At 44.1% G+C, this 19,837-nt stretch overlaps 1 protein-coding gene across 2 annotated transcripts; it reads right to left on the minus strand.

Annotated features, from left to right (window-relative positions):
* Window positions 1-49: 49 nt before the first annotated feature.
* MS4A15 (membrane spanning 4-domains A15) lies at window positions 50-19,040 on the minus strand. 2 transcript variants are annotated; one of them, XM_029574842.1, is made up of 7 exons: window positions 18,826-19,036; window positions 15,009-15,197; window positions 13,557-13,685; window positions 9,243-9,299; window positions 8,486-8,689; window positions 1,947-2,078; window positions 50-1,208 (listed from the first exon to the last, which is right to left on the minus strand). In XM_029574842.1, the coding sequence occupies exons 2-7, from the start codon at window positions 15,192-15,194 to the stop codon at window positions 1,113-1,115; spliced, it is 804 nt and encodes a 267-aa protein (XP_029430702.1). In that variant the 5' UTR covers window positions 15,195-15,197; window positions 18,826-19,036; the 3' UTR covers window positions 50-1,112. The 2 variants fall into 2 exon arrangements, with proteins under 2 accessions (XP_029430702.1, XP_029430703.1); XM_029574843.1 differs by lacking the exon at window positions 9,243-9,299 and having other exon boundaries at window positions 18,826-19,040.
* Between the last annotated feature and the right edge of the window lie 797 nt (window positions 19,041-19,837).

The raw sequence follows: 19,837 nt of genomic DNA on the forward strand, positions 1-19,837 counted from the left end.
ATGAGTTTCAGAGTGAATGCCTTTGTAGGTAAGTAGGAGAAGCTTGAACTCTATGTGGAAGGTTCTTTATTTACTTATTTACGGATTTGTCAAGTGCCTCTCCCAAAGGTCTACAAAGCGGTATACAAAAAGGTACATAAACAATGAAATCAAAGGTTCAAATAACACAGTATAAGACAAACTAGACATCAGTGTTCCAATACATACATCTTTACTGGACTGATTTCAAAGTGTAGCAACAATGTTGCTTTAACCAGAGAAATTCAGATTTGTCATCATTTCATTTTAATTTATTCATTAACAGCCATTTCTCAACTTCAAAAAGGCAATCGATCAGTTTAGTTATGGAAATGCCTCCATCAGACCCTATAAGGCCATAAATGTGGATGTCACAGTATAGGAAAAACCTATGTCATTGATTCATTTAGTGAGAGGTAACATATATATATTGTATATAAAATATAAACAGGTGGATAAAGTGATGGCAAAAGCCAGAAAGGCTGCATAGGAAGAGGAATGGTCTTCAGAAAAAGGGAGGTGATATTGCCCCTGTATAGGTCCCTGGTGAGACCTCACTGGGAATACTGAGTACAGTTCTGGATGTAGAGTCAGGAGTAATCTAAGAAAATATTTCTTTATAGAAGGGATAATGAATGCATGAACAGCTTCTCAGTGCAGGTGGGAGACACAAGGACAATATCTAAATTCAGGAAATCATGGGATAAACACAGAGGATGTCTGAGGGAGTGGGAGGGATTGTTACGTTGAATAGTTGCTGTGCATGGGCAGATTAATTAGGTCACAATGGTCTTTTTCTGCCATCATGTTTCTATGGGGTTTTTTTTTATGTAAATAGAAGTGGTGACAGAACCCTGGAAATTAAATTTCTGGATGAAGACGAGCTATTTTTCCAGCAGACGTGATGGGGAGTCAATGTGGTGACTTGAGAAAAGGGAAGGAAGGTGGTATAGAAATGTTAGGCGTATAGTAGATGGTATGAACTCGGCGCCGTATCAGCTGACAGGCATACAAACAGGGCACTTGAGACATATACTGTAATGATAGAGATAAAACAGACGACCAGGAGCTGCTACATCCATCTGCTTCAAGACTCAGATTTCCATCACATCCTGAAGTTCTTCTTTTTTCGCCGAGAGGCTGGGATCAAGCGGTTCCCCTGCAGAATCTGCCAACTCAATGTTATCCTCCTAACAGCAAGGAAAAAACAAATCCTAGGTCAAGGGGTCACAAGACACAAAGTTGGCCAAACAAACAGAGATAAAGTGACGCTGAAAGACATAAAGCCAAGAGGAAGAAAGAGGATGAAGGAGCAAGACAGAAAAGGAGGTGACAGCTAAGAAACAAGAAAACAAAGACAGAAAACAGGCAGAAAAAGAAAAAGGCAGTAGATAAAATTCAGAAAGCAGAAACAAGGAAGTGGCAGAGAAAAGAAGACCCAGACAGTGGCAGAAAAAAGAAGGAAAATATGTAACAAAATATATAGGGAGAGAGTCTGAAGGAGACAAGAATAGAGAACAGAGAAATAGGAGAATGAAATAAACGATATACTTCCTGTTTCTATAGAATTTATCCATAGGATCTACAGCATATTTCTAGATACAGCTCATAAATCAACAATGAAGAATACAGAATTTCTTGATTAAAAAGGTGTGCACATAACAGTGACCATGTGTCCTGGTAAAAATACTGTAAAGAATTGTATTTGTATAGCTTTACACTCCATCCATGCTATCTATCCAGGCACATATTAATTCATCATCACTTGATGCTTTTTGTATTATACTTCCACTGTCATATCCTATCTAAATATCTATATTCACCTAATTAGATTTTTCTATGTCTTTAATGCTCCTTTACCCAGACCCACAAATAATTCCAGGGAAATCACACACACACACACACACACACACACACACACAACCTGCCTTTTCTGAAGATTTCTTGCAGCACAAAGATGTCAAGCAATAGCCCGCAGAATAAACGGTGATGCACAGTTCCACGGTCACGGTGGTCAGCAGCAGTGCCGTAACACTCATGAAAAGCATCTTCAAGTAATCCTGCCAAAAGAATAGCATTACCATCAGCAGTTACAAAATCGCACGTGTCATTATCCTCAATTTCCTCTGAACGCTCATCTCCCGCAACATCAACCCACAGATACCACAGCTAGTTTACATTTCACCATCTCCAACACGATTGTCCAGAACAAAATCACCATCTAGAAATGACACAGAAAATCACCAATTCCCTGATTGTATCACAGGCATATTTATTCATAGCCTGATTTTATAATTCTATAGGCTATAATGAATCATTGCTGTCCTGCTTCGATTCATAATCCACTGAAAGCTGCCCAATAGAAAATTCCCAAATTATAGGCCAGATTCTGGAATGGAATCACAGATCACAAATTTCCTGGCCCATAACTATCATTCTTTTACCTTTCATAATCACTGCAGTCATCACTCAAAATATCATCCTCTTATCTTTCATTGATCCAATCAACACCATCACCCAGGACATCATCAGCTCATCTTTCATCATCACCCAGACACCAGCATTTTACTTTTCATCCTTCCCATCATTGTAGTAACACAGTGACAGAGTAGATGATGCCATCCAACCTGTCAGTTATTCCTATCCACACTGCTAAGGATATATCCCAGCTGGCAGCCACAGAGCATGGCCACTTGTAAGATAGCATTCCTTATCCAGGACAGTTTGCCATCATCCTTATTTTTACACTACCATCTCGAGCAGATAAAGCATACAAAATCCCCCATTTAATTCTTATTTAGCACCCTTTCGTTTCTTCAACAGGGTTTTGTAATGATCCTAATGGCTAGCAAGACGAGTGTGGCTGTTAACTGAACATTCAACAGAAATAGCATTGTGAGCAGTGAGCACTTGTGTTTCCATTAAGGTTTTCAGTTATTAATATTAGGGACAAAAAATTATTGGTTCTGTTCAGTTCACTTTTGGCCCAGTTTTTGGGCAAATTGCATTTCAGAAGATAGAGGTGGGATGGGGAGTTCATTTTAGTTGGATTTTTCTTTTTGGCAAATAGCATGCACTATTTGTAAATAACATGGTCTATTTGCAAATAACATGGACTATTTATAAATAGTGCATGGTATTTTCCCAAATGATAAACCTGAACATTTTCAGGTTTTTCCAGAGGCAATTTTGATTCATTTTGTATTTAACAAAATGAAACACAAATAGCTTTATTCAGTTCAGAATGCAAATTTAAACAAAAGGACATCCCTAATTAATGTATATAGAAGTGATATGTGTGTAAGTGGACTTTTGAAAATTCACCTCTGGTTTATATGCATAAAAGTACTGCAAAGAGGCATTCCTAGGGGGTGGTTATTTACTTAAAAACCTTATATTCCACAGGATTCCAAAAGCAATTCATTCAGTGCAGAGTAAATGATAAAACATTCACAAATTAAAATAATATGGTACATAAATCAACATAAGAATTAAAACAAACACAGAATAAAATATCACAATTGAAAAAATCAAATACATACAGTTCACATTTGTATATAAAATTATCTTTAAATAATAAAGCCTTAAACACTTCCAAAAGATTTTAATGTCCTGCTCCTCTCTCAGCTCCAAGGTCAAGGTGTTCACATCACTGGGGCAGCGACTGCTCAAGCCTATATGCCTGCATGGCAGGTTCCTTCAAAAGACCAATGTTCGAAGATCGCAGCCTACGATCAGGTCCTTACCACTGTTTATTTACTTTAAAATATTTGTTAATCGCTTTACCTGATTATATCTCTCAAAGCGATTAGCAACACAATCATGACATTACAGTTCCTGTAATCACGATGTCTTGAAAACGGGAAATCAGCAGCGCATGACAGACTTTGTTGAATGCTGCTGACACATCTAACTGCACAAGTATCCCCGATTTACTATGTTTCAAACCGTGAAACATGGTGTCTTGTCTTTTAGGGAAAGCAAGAGAAGCTGTGTGTTACATGCCTTCCTATAGCCGAAGTGGTCGTCATTCAACACCTCATGGCCTGATATAACTTCATCTTTCTGCTTTAGAATGCCCTTCTCATGTATCTTAGCTAAGGTAGGCAAATTTGAAATCAAACGATAGCTACTAATTTCTGCAGTGGTTACCTTTGTTCTCATCTTTCAGGAGTGGCCTGACAGTGGCTCTTATTAATGATTCTGGTACAGCTCCCTCTTCTAATCACTTATGCACCATACGTCTTATTATGGTGAATGTGAAGTCTTTCATGACTCAAGAGGGGAGCTTGTAGATTTAAGGTCTGCTATAATAACCATAGTATCTGAATGTTATCCACTTTGGAGTGGCTGAAAGCAGGATATAAAATAAATAGATAACTACAATAGTAGTTGGTGTTCCGCCTTCACGGAGCAGAAGGATGGAGGGCTGCTATCTCCAAAAAAAAATAAAATAAAATAAAAAAATAAATAAAACCAGGGGTGGGTAAGAGTATGGGGTAAGGGGGTGGCTGCTTGTTACAGAGGTTGCTACCCCTAATTGAGCTGGATGTTCACTTGGATGCAGATACGGCACTGCTCTCTACATTGGTGGTGGAGTGCAGGGGAATTAGGGCCGGAGGGTACTGGAAGCCAAGAGTAACAGGTGTGAGAGAGAAAAAGGGGAAAAAAATGGATAAAGTGCGTAACTTGCTGGGCAGACTTGATGGGCCGTTTGGTCTTCTTCTGCCGACATTTCTATGTTTCTATGTTTCTACAATAGTAATTTCTCTTAATGACAATTTACCAAATTCAGACCGACTTTCTTTTATAACAGCTGATAATGCAATATCAGCCCCTCTAGGAACCAAACCAAGTTGAGCACTAATACTTATAATATTATTCTCAAAAGAATCAGTGAACGCATCACAAGATGGAATAGCATTTGAAATGACAGGTACCAGCGCGCCCTGGATACTGTATAGGCGCTGTATAGCGCTCTATACAGTAAGATGGATTGCGCACGCCCACCGCTTCATTGACGCGCTTTGGACACCACTTGGATTTGCGTCTAATTTGAATACTGAATCGAACGGCTTGTGAACCAAAATATGCACATGGCAAACGAGGGTGCGCCCGGCCCTACCGCACTCTTTCTTACGCGTCCTTACTGTATCGGCCTGATTGTGAAAGCAAGGGCCCGGGGCCTGTTCTCCTCAGGCACTCCTCCCCCTGAAGCACCGCAGCAATGACAGCTTCCTCTCACATCTCTGCCTGTCACTTCCTGTACCGGCAGGAGGCAGCCAGCAGGTCTCCCTCACTGCTGCCTCACCCTCAGATGAAGGCCTCCCACTGCTGTCGGCCCCTCCTGATACTCAACCACAGCAAAATAAATAAATAAATAAACAATGACCCTTACCTCTCGCCCCCACCCCCAATTGTGCCCTTTCATCCCTCTTCTTCCCACACTATGGGGCACCTCCAGGATTATCAACAGCCGCCCTGCCTGCATTCCTCCTGTAAGTAAAAACATTAAAAAAAAAAACAGACCCCGTATTCAGCGGCCAAGGAGATAAAAAGTGAGAGCGAGTGCTAGCGAGTTAATGAATGAGCTTGCATGTCTGAGAATCTGAGAGAGCACGTATGAGCATGAGAGACAGAGCATGTGGGCGAGCCTGTATGTCTGTGTGCATGAGTGTGTGAGCGTAACAGCATGTGAGCAAGCGGGAGAGAGAGAGAAGATAAAAAGAGAGAGCGAGTGCTAGCAAGTTAATGAATGAGCTTGCATGTCTGAGAATCTGAGAGAGCACGTATGAGAGACAGAGCATGTGAGCAAGCGTGTATGTCTGTGTGCATGAGTGTGAGAGCGTAACAGCACGTGAGCAAGCATGAGAGAGAGAGTGCTAGCGAGTTAATGAATGAGCTTGCGTGTCTGAGAATCTGAGAGAGCACATATGAGAGACAGAGCATGTGAGCGAGCCTGTATGTCTGTGTGCATGAGTGTGAGAGCGTAACAGCACGTGAGCAAGCGTGAGAGACAGAGAGAGAAGATAAAAAGAGAGAGCGAGTGCTAGCGAGTTAATGAATGAGCTTGCATGTCTGAGAATCTGAGAGAGCACGTATGAGCATGAGAGACAGAGCATGTGAGCGAGCCTGTATGTCTGTGTGCATGAGTGTGTGAGCGTAACAGCACGTGAGCAAGCGGGAGAGAGAGAAAAGATAAAAAGAGAGAGCGAGTGCTAGCGAGTTAATGAATGAGCTTGCATGTCTGAGAATCTGAGAGAGCACGTATGAGCATGAGAGACAGAGCATGTGGGCGAGCCTGTATGTCTGTGTGCATGAGTGTGTGAGCGTAACAGCACGTGAGCAAGCGTGAGAGACAGAGAGAGAGAGAGAGAGAAGAAGGTTTGTCCATCTGCCCGTCCCTGCCCCTAACTAATCCATAATAATCTCATGGTGACTGGGATCAAAAGCTCCGAGCTACTGAGAGCGGGGCATTTTCTTTTATCCTTATTTGATGTATCTGCTATCGTAAAATGTTTAGCAGTGTTTGAGAAATGTTAAAAAATTTATAAGAGTTAATGATTTATTTTTTATTTAAAACATACATTACCCGCCCTTCCAAGGTTCAGGGCTGGGTACATAGGAGCATCCCTAGTAAAAATAAAACAAATATGTACACTAAGCAATGCAATCTTGTGACAAAATAAAACTGAACAATCTTAGGACAGAAAATAAGAGAAACAATTAATGGATGTTTGAATTATTTCTTATTTTTATTACTTTGGGCTTACTGTTGATTTACGGTTGTTTTCTTGATTCTATGTTTTGAGGTTTCGTGAGGATAGTGATGTTGCTGTTTTATTACTTTGCGCTTACTGTTGATTCTTGATTCTTGATTCTTGATTCTTGATTCTATGTTTTGATGTTTCGTGAGGAGTAGTGATGTTGCTGGTTTTCCATTGTTGTCCTGCATAAAGAGTGCGGTTTCCAGTTCGGTTTTTGTCTGCACATTTCGATATATACTTTATGGCCACATTATTCTGTATCTGGTGAGGGTCTTTCAGTGTCCTACATGTGTGTCAAGGTGAGGTATTCTGCTAGCACAGGGATCTCTGACAGCCTGGCTTGTTCTGTTTTCCTTAGGGGAGGTGTATTGGGCTTTAGGGCCTGGGGTTGTTTTTTGTAAGTTAGGGGGCAGTCATTGTTTGAGTGCTGGCATTTAGTGCTGTTTTGGAATGGGAGGTTTACTTTATTGTAATTGCAATTCTGTTTACTCATAACTTTCTGAGGATCAAACCCACACCCAACACATATTATAATTTGCCAAATGTGAGATGGGTTCCAAGTGTCCTTTTTGGATTTTTTTGCAGGATTTCTTGGCTGGCATCACAGCAGTGCGTGTAAATATAATATACATGCTGTGATATTTTTATCTCTGAAATCTGTGAATGTCCTTTTCCATGTAAAATCTACTATAAATTCATAATTTTTAATTGTGTGTTTGTGTGTGTGTGTGTGTGTGTGTGTGTGAGTGTGTGTGAGAGAGAGAGAGTGTGTGTGTGTGTGTGTGTGTGCGTGTGTGAGAGAGAGTGTGTGTGTGTGTGAGAGAGAGTGTGTGTGTGAGTGTGTGTGTGTGAGAGAGAGTGTGTGTGTGTGTGTGTGTGTGTGTGTGAGTGTGTGTGTGTGTGTGTGTGAGAGAGAGAGAGTGTGTGTGTGTGTGTGTGTGTGTGTGAAGGAGAGAGAGAGGAGGGGAGCAGGAGGGTGCACGGCTGTAAAGTTTGCTTAAAGCACCTAATACCCTTGCACCAGCCCTGGCTGCACCGTCTCCATGTGGGAACGCAGGATTCCATCTGGAGCTCTGCTACTTTGCGTCAGTGGCTCTCCCCGGTCTTGGCCAGGGCTTACTGGTAATTTTTCTTTTGGATCACTTCTATTCCCCTCTCTCTTGGAGTAGGTGGGCAGAACAGAGCCTGGGGAACCATAAAAGCAGCAGACTCTGTGTAGCACATAGTCAATGGAAATGCCCTGGAGTGGAGGGGGTAGGGGGTGGTGAGGCATGGAGAAGTGGAGGCAAGCTACAAAGAAATGGAGATGGTGAGCCAGGTGAAGTGTCCAAAACATGCGTCCAAACCTGCACATAGCTAATAGTGCTCATCACATGTAAATGCCAAGTTGATGAGGCTATCAGCTCACGTTTTAACCCTCAAACTTTAATGGCAGCCCCAGAGCTCGCATTGTCTTGAGGAGCCTCAGGCCATCAACAGAAAATACTGAGCAGGAACTATAGAAAAAAATACTGCTTTTCTGTGACTCTTCAACTTTATGTCGTCGCGATACCAAGTAGGAGAAACCACAGAAAGCAGCAACCGTGAATGATGAACTGCAGGCGTATTTTATGACATCAGTGATACAATGTTAAGCCCATCACAATAAAAAACCATGCCATGAAGAAGAAGATGAAAGGAAAACATTCAGCTATACTTACAATTAGTTTCTGCATGCTCTTCTGACATTTATTTTCTTTCCCATAATAGGGATCCCAATGGTAAACAGTAAAATTACAGCGTAAGCACGTATAGAAAACATAGTCATAATCTGCTGGAGACCACCGCAGTTCCTTGTAACAAAAGTTGATAACGGCAATGGCCATGCCAGCACTGACCAGATTCATCAGTAAAGACAATAATATCTAAAGAAAGAAAACAGAAAAGAAATGTGATTTACTTCCAGCAAGAAAAGGCGACAGACATCTTTAAGAAACAAATCTGCAAACACAGGCACATGCAGAGTTACATAAGCAATGGGAACATCAGCTAAACTTTGTCCCATACAACATAAGTAACAGTTACAGCCTCACCTGATAGCACCTCACACCTACATCCATCTTCAGAGATTCTGCTGTTACAGGCCTCACACCACATCCCAAACTCAGAAACCCTACAGTTACAGCTTCACCTAACACTGCCTTATTCCTACATCCCATCCCCAAAGACCCTGCAGTTACAGCCTCAACTCATACCTACATCCCATCCATAGAGAGCCTAGAGTTACAATCTCTCCTCACACTATGTTATATCTCCATCTCATCCATACAGATCCTACAGTTACAGCCTCTCCTGAAACTGCCTCACACCCATATCCCATCTACAGAGACCCTACAATTACAGTATCATCTGACACAGCCTCACACTACACATTTTGTGCCTTCATGGAGGTATTTTATGATACAGATAGATACCTACCCAGCAGCGGGTTGGGCATTTCTCGCTGATAATGGAAATTACTCCAGATATTATGAACTATGAAAAAAAAATCAGATATAATCATGCACTTTACCAAATCTTTTCCATATCTTCACCTTCACCATTCACTCTCTTGTTAACCACAAGGATTTTTGGACTCTGTACATCTAAGTTCACTTGTAACATATCGGCTATAAAATAGCCCAAATTCTGTACTATCTTCCATAAATTAGCCAGAGATTTACATAAGGCTGGAGTGTTCCTATGGCAAACATCTGCCATGAAATCTTCAGCATTCCTGTTCCACATTAACCAGGAAAGAGACTTTGCAGTGGGCCAGTCCAAGATGATGATGATCCTAAGCAGCTTATGGACCCAATACTGAAAGCGTGTTCAGTGCTCAACAGATGGATAAGTAGGACTTATCTGGCTATCTAGCGGTCCTCTGAAAATCCCTTGTAGCTTAGCCGGATAATTCGTATCCGGCCATCTTTCAGTTTTGGGCCCTGTGTAACTATGTGACCAGGGCTTTAGATAGAAGGGTGAGGAGGCAGAGAGCATCATCTTTTAGAGGGACATGAAGTAAGCTGTCAGAGGTGATATGTGCTGGCAGAACTGGCGAAAGAGCAAGGGACTTTTTGCTGCCTAATTTGTTCCTAACAATCAGGTTTAATTTACACACCTAGTTTATTATTTTAAATTGTTACCGTACTATGATGGCACACGAGTAATTTGTAATCTATACCACCCATATTTCTCTTTATCGTGCCCTTCTGTAAACCGTTGTGATGGTATTTAACTTAACGACGGTATAGAAAAATTTTAAAATAAATAAAATAAATAAATAAACATAGTTTTCCAGCTAAGCTCTGTATGTAATGGCGCAATGATCCTGCCTGCAAGGGCCCTCAGTGTGCTGCAGTCTGAGCTGTGCAGGCTTGCCCCGAAGGCACGTGCAGCAGCCCCGCCACACCTTTAAAGCCTGCCTCACTAGCCGCCCACGGCCTTATCATCGAATCCCACTTTCTCCTTGAGGCCATCCTTATGCTTTATTCTACCTGTCTTTAATGTGGCCTGTTAAAGGCCTTCTTGCCCTGTCTTTGCTCCAGTGGGGCCTCCCAGTGGCCCCTCCTGCCTGATCCTTGTCCCTGTCTCTTGTGTGGCCTCCCTGTTTCCTGTGTTACCTCTTAGTGGCTTTCTTGAATGTTTTTTGTCCTTGTTTGTCTGATTCCTGTCGTGCCCTGAATTCTGTTTCTGTTTTGCCTTCCCTAGTTCTGCCCTGGGCCTGCCTAGCTCTGTCTATGTCCTGGCCTTGGTTCCTTGCTTGTTCTGCCCTTGTTTTGCCTTGTTCCTTTCTGTCCCCTTGGTGTCTTGTCTCTCTGATCCCTGCCTTGCCTTGCATCCTCTTCCAGTTTTTCTCTGCCTTTGTTCTGTGCTTATTTTTCCTGTTCCTGGCTTCTTGACTGCTCTGTTGTTCCTCTGCCTTGGAATCCAGGTGTCATAGGTAGGGTTTGTCAACATAGACATTCGATAGCCTCGGGTGGCCAATCTTTGGTGCTGGTGCCCTGGTGGGTAAGGGCAGTAAGTGGGGCTGCCACGGAGTAGTAATTTGGAATAAACTGACAGTAATAATTAGCAAACCACAGGAACCTTTGCAAGGCCTGGAGGCTCAGTGGGCGAAGCCAGTCCTTGATAGCTTTTATCTTGGCAGGATCCATTCAGAACCCATCTCATGAGACTATGTACACAAGGAAGGGAAGCTCCTCCTGCTCAAAGAGACATTTTTCCAGTTGGCATAGAGATCATTCTCTCGCAGGCATTGCAGGAGAATGCGAACGTCTCTTCGGTGGGAACTCAGGGAAAAGATCGATATGTCATCCAAGTATGCAACCACACAGGTGTACAGTAGACCGTGAAAGATCTCGATCATTTTCTGGAAATCCACTGGGGCATTGCAAAGCCCAAAGGGCATGACCAAATACTCATAATGTCCATCGCAAATGTTAAATGTCGTTTTCCATTCATCGCCCGACTTGATGTGGATGAGGCTGTATGCACCCCTGAGATCTAACTTTGTGAATATCTTGGCACCCTGTAGGCAGTCAAAGAGCTCAGTTACTAGAGATAATGGTAATGGTCTTTCTTAGTAATGGCATTCATGCCGTGGTAGTCTGTGCTCGGCCTGAGGGATCTGACTTTCTTTACAACGAAGAGTACCCCAGCCCCTGCTGGAGAAGAGGATGGATGGGTAAATCCCCATTTTAAATTCTCCTGAATGTAGGTGGACATGGCCTGAGTTTCTGGGAGAGACAGGGTCAAATCTATCCGCGTGGAGGCGTGGCCTCTGGGATGAGTTCAATGCTGCAGGTAACTTTTGGAATTAGCTGGACAAAACCTGAAATTTGAATATTCCCCCCCACCCCCATTCCTCAGCTAAAGCAGCGGTGGTGTTCCCAAACTGTGCTTTCAGGTGAGTCTGCTCGAATAAATAACCTGTCCTAAAGCAATCCCGATAACTTCACCAGATAGCTTTTCCCAGATAAAATGGTCCGAATGACTTCAATCTGGATATATTCAATGAAATCTGGTTAAAGATATCCAGGTACCTTCACCCGGCTTCCTTTCCCATTCGCCAGCTTGCTCAGATGGACCTCTGTGTAAATATCCGCTTCCTGCAGAGATATTTAATGCTTCAGGTTCTTAGGAGGATATAAATGATGTCCCAATCCTAGCAGTAAGGATGAGGATCTTAGGAGGATATAAATGATGTCCCAATCCTAGCAGTAAGGATCAGGATCTTAGGAGGATATAAATGATGTCCCAATCCTAGCAGTAAGGATGAGGATCTTAGGAGGATATAAATGATGTCCCAATCCTAGCAGTAAGGATCAGGATCTTAGGAGGATATAAATGATGTCCCAATCCTAGCAGTAAGGATGAGGATCTTAGGAGGATATAAATGATGTCCCAATCCTAGCAGTAAGGATGAGGATCTTAGGAGGATATAAATGATGTCCCAATCCTAGCAGTAAGGATGAGGATCTTAGGAGGATATAAATGATGTCCCAATCCTAGCAGTAAGGATGAGGATCTTAGGAGGATATAAATGATGTCCCAATCCTAGCAGTAAGGATCAGGATCTTAGGAGGATATAAATGATGTCCCAATCCTAGCAGTAAGGATGAGGATCTTAGGAGGATATAAATGATGTCCCAATCCTAGCAGTAAGGATCAGGATCTTAGGAGGATATAAATGATGTCCCAATCCTAGCAGTAAGGATGAGGATCTTAGGAGGATATAAATGATGTCCCAATCCTAGCAGTAAGGATGAGGATCTTAGGAGGATATAAATGATGTCCCAATCCTAGCAGTAAGGATGAGGATCTTAGGAGGATATAAATGATGTCCCAATCCTAGCAGTAAGGATGAGGATCTTAGGAGGATATAAATGATGTCCCAATCCTAGCAGTAAGGATCAGTAGACAAATTCAGTATTAGATGAAAACTGTAACTATACTCGCCAATGTCTCTCACTGTGTACATCGATTACAGACCTTGAATAATGAAAGACTGCTCACGATGAAGGCTGTGGGGGTCACTGGTGTACACAGTGGGAGAGACACCGGTGACCATACTGAATCTGTCTACTGATCGCTCGGACGCTGTTCCCAAGCTTTTCCATAAAATAGAATCAATAAGAGCATTTGATCTCTAATAAGCCCCTGACGCAGCCAATGTGCGAAACTCGGCCATGTCGGTCCTGTTTCTATCGCGCCTAATCCCAGCAGTAGACTCAATGGTCTAACTGCTGTCAGGCTCTTTCATGCTTTCTTTGCTTAGATTTTTATTCATAAATAGCTATTACCTATCCTAGATGACTGGAATGTTCTTCTAAAATTAGGCTGAATGTTGCTTTATAATTAGGACTTCTGATTTTAGGTTTCAACTGATAAATGCCACTCAAACACTCCAGATACAAAAAAAGTTGCTTATTGGGTAAATATCAGAAAGACACCACGTCCCCCAATACTCTCTCATCACTCTCCTTATCTGCCTTGGATCTTCCACTCTGTTTCTGTGCCTTTTCCATGCTTAAGACTTTTCAGCTTCACAAATGTATGCATTTGATTCAGCCAGAAAAGGCACCCGACAATAGTGCCTGCTTCGTGGAAACGCTGATAAACACTCATTTTTTTGTACTTTCAAAGAACCCGGAAGTAACTGGAAAATAAGTTTATAAACACCTAAAAATTGAAGCCCTGCTTATAATTAATTCTGATAAAAAAAGATGAGATTTCTGTCCTGCTACTCACCACGCCCCCAGTCCAGAAGGCTAAGCTTCTCCGTACGATATGGGAATTCCGATAATAATTCGAATCAACTGCAGAGGCAAACGTCCCTCCACAGGCAATGCACAGACCTCCGAGGACTATCTGCACCACCTGGAAAGAGACAGCAGCACAGGTGAGACCCACAAAGCCTTGAGAGGGTAGAAAACAAGGAATAGCACCGTTATAGCCTTCTAAGAAGGCGTAGGAGAGATCTAGCAGTGAGCATGCGCTAACAGAAACAAGAATAAGAAAGGAATAAGAATGATTTAACGAGGTACAACAGCCTTAAATTAGAGATTCTCTGTGATGCAACATAAGAACATAAGAACATAAGAACATGCCATACTGGGTCAGACCAAGGGTCCATCAAGCCCAGCATCCTGTTTCCAACAGTGGCCAATCCAGGCCATAAGAACCTGGCAAGTACCCAAAAACTAAGTCTATTCCATGTAACCATTGCTAATGGCAGTGGCTATTCTCTAAGTGAACTTAATAGCAGGTAATGGACTTCTCCTCCAAAAACTTATCCAATCCTTTTTTAAACACAGCTATACTAACTGCACTAACCACATCCTCTGGCAACAAATTCCAGAGTTTAATTGTGCGTTGAGTAAAAAAGAACTTTCTCCGATTAGTTTTAAATGTGCCCCATGCTAACTTCATGGAGTGTCCCCTAGTCCTTCTACTAGCCTTATAGTAAAAAAAAAAAAACCATTAAGACGAAAAGGAAACGATATAATTAGGTTTCTTAAAAATGTACTGATGCAGTATCAGGCAGCAGGCTGCTAACACGAGTTCTAGGCCCAGAAACGTCTATGAACAGTGCTCTTACACTGCAAGCAGAGCGTTACATAGGATGGAGCACAGAACTCCAAAGACGGATTCCCCAGTCTAAACTCGCCCCTCGACCATAAGCAAGCACTGACCCTGTGTTCCTGATAATGGAAGTCGAGGATCAGATGGGTGTACTCTCTTATCAATAACTGGCTTCAGGGTTCCTATGTGCGACTTAGCAACTGTTACCAGCTGGGTCCAGGTCATCAGGGGCACATTGAGCTGACACAATGATGCTTTTGCCCCACTGTGTTTATGGACTTGTAGTTCTCTAAGTAAACAGGACTACCAGTCAGGAATTTGTCAGTGTGAAATTATAACGAACAAAACTGGGAAAATTTCAGTGGAAAAAAGAAAGTCAGAATTTCCACTGATTTTTGTCCCATTTAACAAATTACTGGGAAAATAAAATGAAAACTAAGATCCCTACATATACATACCATAAACAGTATTACTGTTAAATACAGGAGCTTTATAAGATGGGCGTACCAGAAACAGAATATTCATGGGACAGAACAGGAGTCCTGGAAGCCGAATGTTCTCATTGCAGAAGCTCTGTAAGCAGAATGTCCCTACGATAACTCAGAAATCAGTACTCACACCACAGGCAGTCTGCTCTCCTCGGAAGATCTTCCCTACGGGTTTCATCTTTGTGGACAGCCATGCGACAGAATCCCCAAGACCCGAGAAGGATGGGCACATGTTAACATTGACTGTCACTGCCACTTTTTCAGCTCCCGCATGGACTGGCTCCATTCTTTCAGTCTGGGTGACAACAGAAGGCATGGCCTGCACATGGGGAGAGAAGAAAAAGACGGAGCAAAAAACTATAGGGCAGGGCAGAAAACAAAACAGCACTGATTTTGGAGCTGATGTTCTTTCACCGTAGCTGACTTCCGTACACAATGAATACATTTTAGCTGTGGAAAGAACACATCCTGAGCTTTCTGTTCCATTTTCCCTCTCCAGCAATTAAATTTGTGGAGAAGAAAAGTTTTTTAAACTCTGGAGTCAATTTATAAATTCAGTACCACAAATAGGTTTGAAAGTTATGCTCCCTGTGTGTAAATGGTTTCCCCACTCCTTGGGGTGGGGAAAACATTTCATGTAGTGCTACGCATGCCGATAATATTTAAAAATAGGCCTGTTGAAAAAGGAATGTTTTTAAAAGACCTTTAAAATTCTTCAGTATGTTTCAGAACGCACAAATATTTGCAGTGCAATGAAAAGGCTTCCTTTCTTTGTTTTTTAAACATAAGCATGTATATTTTACATGCAAAAACAAGTACATGCATGTATAAAACCTTGATTTATTTGCAGAGCCATGTATATTTTAAAGTATTATGCGTATACCATTTTGAAAATATTTGCAGGCGTACTCGAAATCAGCAGTTTGCCGATCCCGCCACTGATTCATCTCGAGTTCAAGGCCTTCACCTGCGTCATATCCGACACGCTCCTATGAAATCCATCCGTGGCAATGGATGGAGATGGGACTTCAGGCAATTGATTAAATACCCCAGGATGTTATTACTAGCCGTGTGCCTCGGGGATCGGTCCTTGGACCGGTTCTTTTCAACATTTTCATGAGCAACGTAGCAGAAGAATTGTCGGAAAATGTTTGTCTTTTTGCCGATGATACCAAAATCTGTAACAGAGTGGACAGCCAGGAAGGAGTGGAAAACATGAGGAGGGATCCAGGGAAGCTCAAGGAATGGTTTAAGGTATGGCAGCTAAGATTTAATGCTAAAAAAAATGCAGAGTAATGCATTTAGGATGCAAAAACTGAAGGAAAAGGTCCAGCACTGGAGGTGAAATTCTTCTAAGTACAAAGGAAGAGCAGGATCTGGGGGTGATTGCATCTGATGATACTCCCAGATGGCCCAACAGGTGGATAAAGTGACAATAAAAGCCAGAAAGATGCTTGGCTGCATAGGGAGAGGACTGGTCAGCAGAAAAAGGGAGGAGATATTGCCCCTGTATAGGTCCCTGGTGAGACCTCACTTGGAACACTGTGCACAGTTCTGGAGACCCCACCTTCTATAGGATATAAACAGGATGGAGCGGGTCCAGTGGGTGACGACTAAAATGGGCAGTGCTTTTTGTTCTAAAGCATATGGGGAGAGACTTAAAGACGCTAAACACTAGAGAAAAGGTGAGATAGGGGACATATGAGAGAGACATTCAAATATCCATGCACAGGAGATTAGCCTTCTTCAGTGGATGAGGGGTCATGATATGTGGTAGAAATGGGGTAGATTTGGGAGTAAGGAAATATTTCTTTACAGGGAGGCTGGTGGATGCATGGAACAGCCTCCCAGTGGAAGTGGTGGAGACAAAAACAATATCTGAATTCAAGAAAGCATGGGATAAATACAGGGGATCTCTTAGGAAGTGATGGGAATTATAATGCTAAATTAATTGGACAGACGTGCACACTGGATGGGCCATACAGTCTTTTTCTGCCATCATGTTTCTAACACTGCCCTATCACACACACACTGCCCCACCACAGAACAGTGACAGCAGAGGCGGCAGACGTGCAAGCTTCCCACACAGACACGCACAGACATACACGGCCCCACCACAGAGCAGGAACAGCACAGGCAGCAGAAGTGCAAGCTTCCCTCATAGACACGCACAGATATACACTGCCCCACCACAGAACAGTGACAGCAGAGGCGGCAGCAGTGCAAGCTTCATGCATGATGCACAGACACACACTGCCCCACCACAGAACAGGGACAGCAGAGGCGGCAGCAGTGCAAGCTTCATGCATGATGCACAGACACACACTGCCCCACCACAGAACAGGGACAGCAGAGGCGGCAGCAGTGCAAGCTTCATGCATGATGCACAGACACACACTGCCCCACCATAGAACAGGGACAGCAGAGGCGGCAGCAGTGCAAGCTTCATGCATGATGCACAGACACACACTGCCCCACCACAGAACAGGGACAGCAGAGGCGGCAGCAGTGCAAGCTTCATGCATGATGCACAGACACACACTGCCCCACCACAGAACAGGGACAGCAGAGGCGGCAGCAGTGCAAGCTTCATGCATGATGCACAGACACACACTGCCCCACCACAGAACAGGGACAGCAGAGGCAGCAGCAGTGCAAGCTTCATGCATGATGCACAGACACACACTGCCCCACCACAGAACAGGGACAGCAGAGGCGGCAGCAGTGCAAGCTTCATGCATGATGCACAGACGCACATTACCCCACCACAGAACAGGGACAGCAGAGGCGGCAGCAGTGCAAGCTTCATGCATGATGCACAGACGCACATTGCCCCACCACAGAACAGGGACAGCAGAGGCGGCAGCAGTGCAAGCTTCATGCATGATGCGTAGACACACATTGCCCCACCACAGAACAGGGACAGCAGAGGCGGCAGCAGTGCAAGCTTCATGCATGATACACAGACACACACTGCCCCACCACAGAACAGGGACAGCAGAGGCGGCAGCAGTGCAAGCTTCATGCATGATGCACAGACACACACTGCCCCACCACAGAACAGGGACAGCAGAGGCGGCAGCAGTGCAAGCTTCATGCATGATGCACAGACGCACATTGCCCCACCACAGAACAGAGACAGCAGAGGCGGCAGCAGTGCAAGCTTCATGCATGATGCGTAGACACACATTGCCCCACCACAGAACAGGGACAGCAGAGGCGGCAGCAGTGCAAGCTTCATGCATGATACACAGACACACACTGCCCCACCACAGAACAGGGACAGCAGAGGCGGCAGCAGTGCAAGCTTCATGCATGATGCACAGACACACACTGCCCCACCACAGAACAGGGACAGCAGAGGCGGCAGCAGTGCAAGCTTCATGCATGATGCACAGACGCACATTGCCCCACCACAGAACAGGGACAGCAGAGGCGGCAGCAGTGCAAGCTTCATGCATGATGCGTAGACACACATTGCCCCACCACAGAACAGGGACAGCAGAGGCGGCAGCAGTGCAAGCTGCCTTCTCACACACACTGTCCCACCACAAACCAGGTACGGTGCAGACAGCAGCAGTCCGAGCTCCCCCACAGTGACCTTTGAATGTGTAAGACTAGTGCTGTGGATAGACCAACTTTCACTTGGGCTATGAGGCAGCAGTCTTCATGCCTGTTCACTCCTGCCCTTCTTTGCTGAGGCCAACCACCTTATTCAGTGTTGTGGGCTTATTTTGAACCCCGTTTTAATGGATCATAAAAAAAAACAAATTGGAAATCCCAATTCAAATTGTGGGTCTCAGAGTGATATTTTGTGGGGACGGCAGTCCTGGCCTCTCTCTGTAATGCTTCATTTGTCCCCTGCAGCCCCCGCCTCAGATGAGAGGAGATTCTCAGACTCTGGGACGATCTTTATGCCAAAACCCCTTGCGATTCTCTTCACTTACTTGTGCATAGAGGAAGAGACTTTCTCCTGGTCCTGTGCCTGCCTCCCCCTTGTCTCTTTGCTTGCTCCGTTGTCAGCTGTGACCTTCTTTTCAGCAGGATAGGATCTGCTTTTCTCCTTGTTTACAAGTAGAGCGGGGGCGGCTTCTCCATGCAGCCTCTTCCTTGGAGTCAGGGGCGGCTGAAAGGAAGCGGCCGCCTCAGGCCAGGGGCGATCTGGCGCTCCCCATCGCCCAAAGCACGGCCTGTGTCAAATTTGAAATTCTGCGGAAGGGGGGAAAGCCAGGGTCTGAGTCCCCAGAGAAGCGGCAGATAGAGCGTCAGTGATAATATTTCTAGGAAGTTGGCAACCCTGCCACAATCCTAGGAGCTCCAAGATCTACCTTCCATCTCCCCCCCTCCCCCCCTCTCCTGCATTTGCCCCCCTGGAAAAGTGGGAGATGGGCGAATGGTGGCGATCTGTGTGTGGCTCAGCCTCTACGGGCCAGGGCAAGGGCGTTAGGCACCCTAGCTCTCGCCGCACAATTAAAATTCCTGTATTTATAATCATCAATTTCACATGAAAAAGTGACACCTCCAGGAGTAACTGTGCCTGCAAATTTACTACTTGGGGAAAATCAAAAGTAGGGACAAAATTCATATCCTCACCTCCCCAACTCCGCCCCTCTGAACGCCTCTTTGTGATGCGTCTAAAAGTACTAACGAAATTGCTTTTGCAAATCCTTTTCCATGCATAACCCCCGGGCAATGTTTAAAAGACATTTATGGGCAGAGCACTGGGGCTCATAGGTCACACAACCTTTCAAAACGTATCCCCAGAGAGAGTCATTTTCAAAAGGATTTCAGTGGGAAAATGAGGGTTCACCCGTGCAAAAGCCGTCTTGGAAAACTGTGCCCCCCCTGCAGGGAGATGGATGTGCGATGTCCCTTGGGGGAAAATAGTGGTGCTGGGGGCAGGGTCAGGATTTCACTCCCCTACGCACTATGCAGTCTGCGAGGTGAAAGTATCCCCAA

This window comes from Rhinatrema bivittatum, chromosome 13, assembly GCF_901001135.1.
Source record: "Rhinatrema bivittatum chromosome 13, aRhiBiv1.1, whole genome shotgun sequence".
Classification (NCBI taxonomy): domain Eukaryota; kingdom Metazoa; phylum Chordata; class Amphibia; order Gymnophiona; family Rhinatrematidae; genus Rhinatrema; species Rhinatrema bivittatum.

Bases quoted from the DNA above. Each gene is read 5' to 3' on its own strand.
- MS4A15 (XM_029574842.1), bottom strand. From the start codon at position 15,194: ATGCCTTCTGTTGTCACCCAGACTGAAAGAATGGAGCCAGTCCATGCG. The intron at 2,079-8,485 runs GTAAGTATAGCT...TTCTTTTGGCAG, and splicing joins AGAGCATGCAGAAACTAATT to GATTACTTGAAGATGCTTTT. The intron at 1,209-1,946 runs GCAGGTTGTGTG...CCTTGCTGTTAG, and splicing joins GCAAGAAATCTTCAGAAAAG to GAGGATAACATTGAGTTGGC.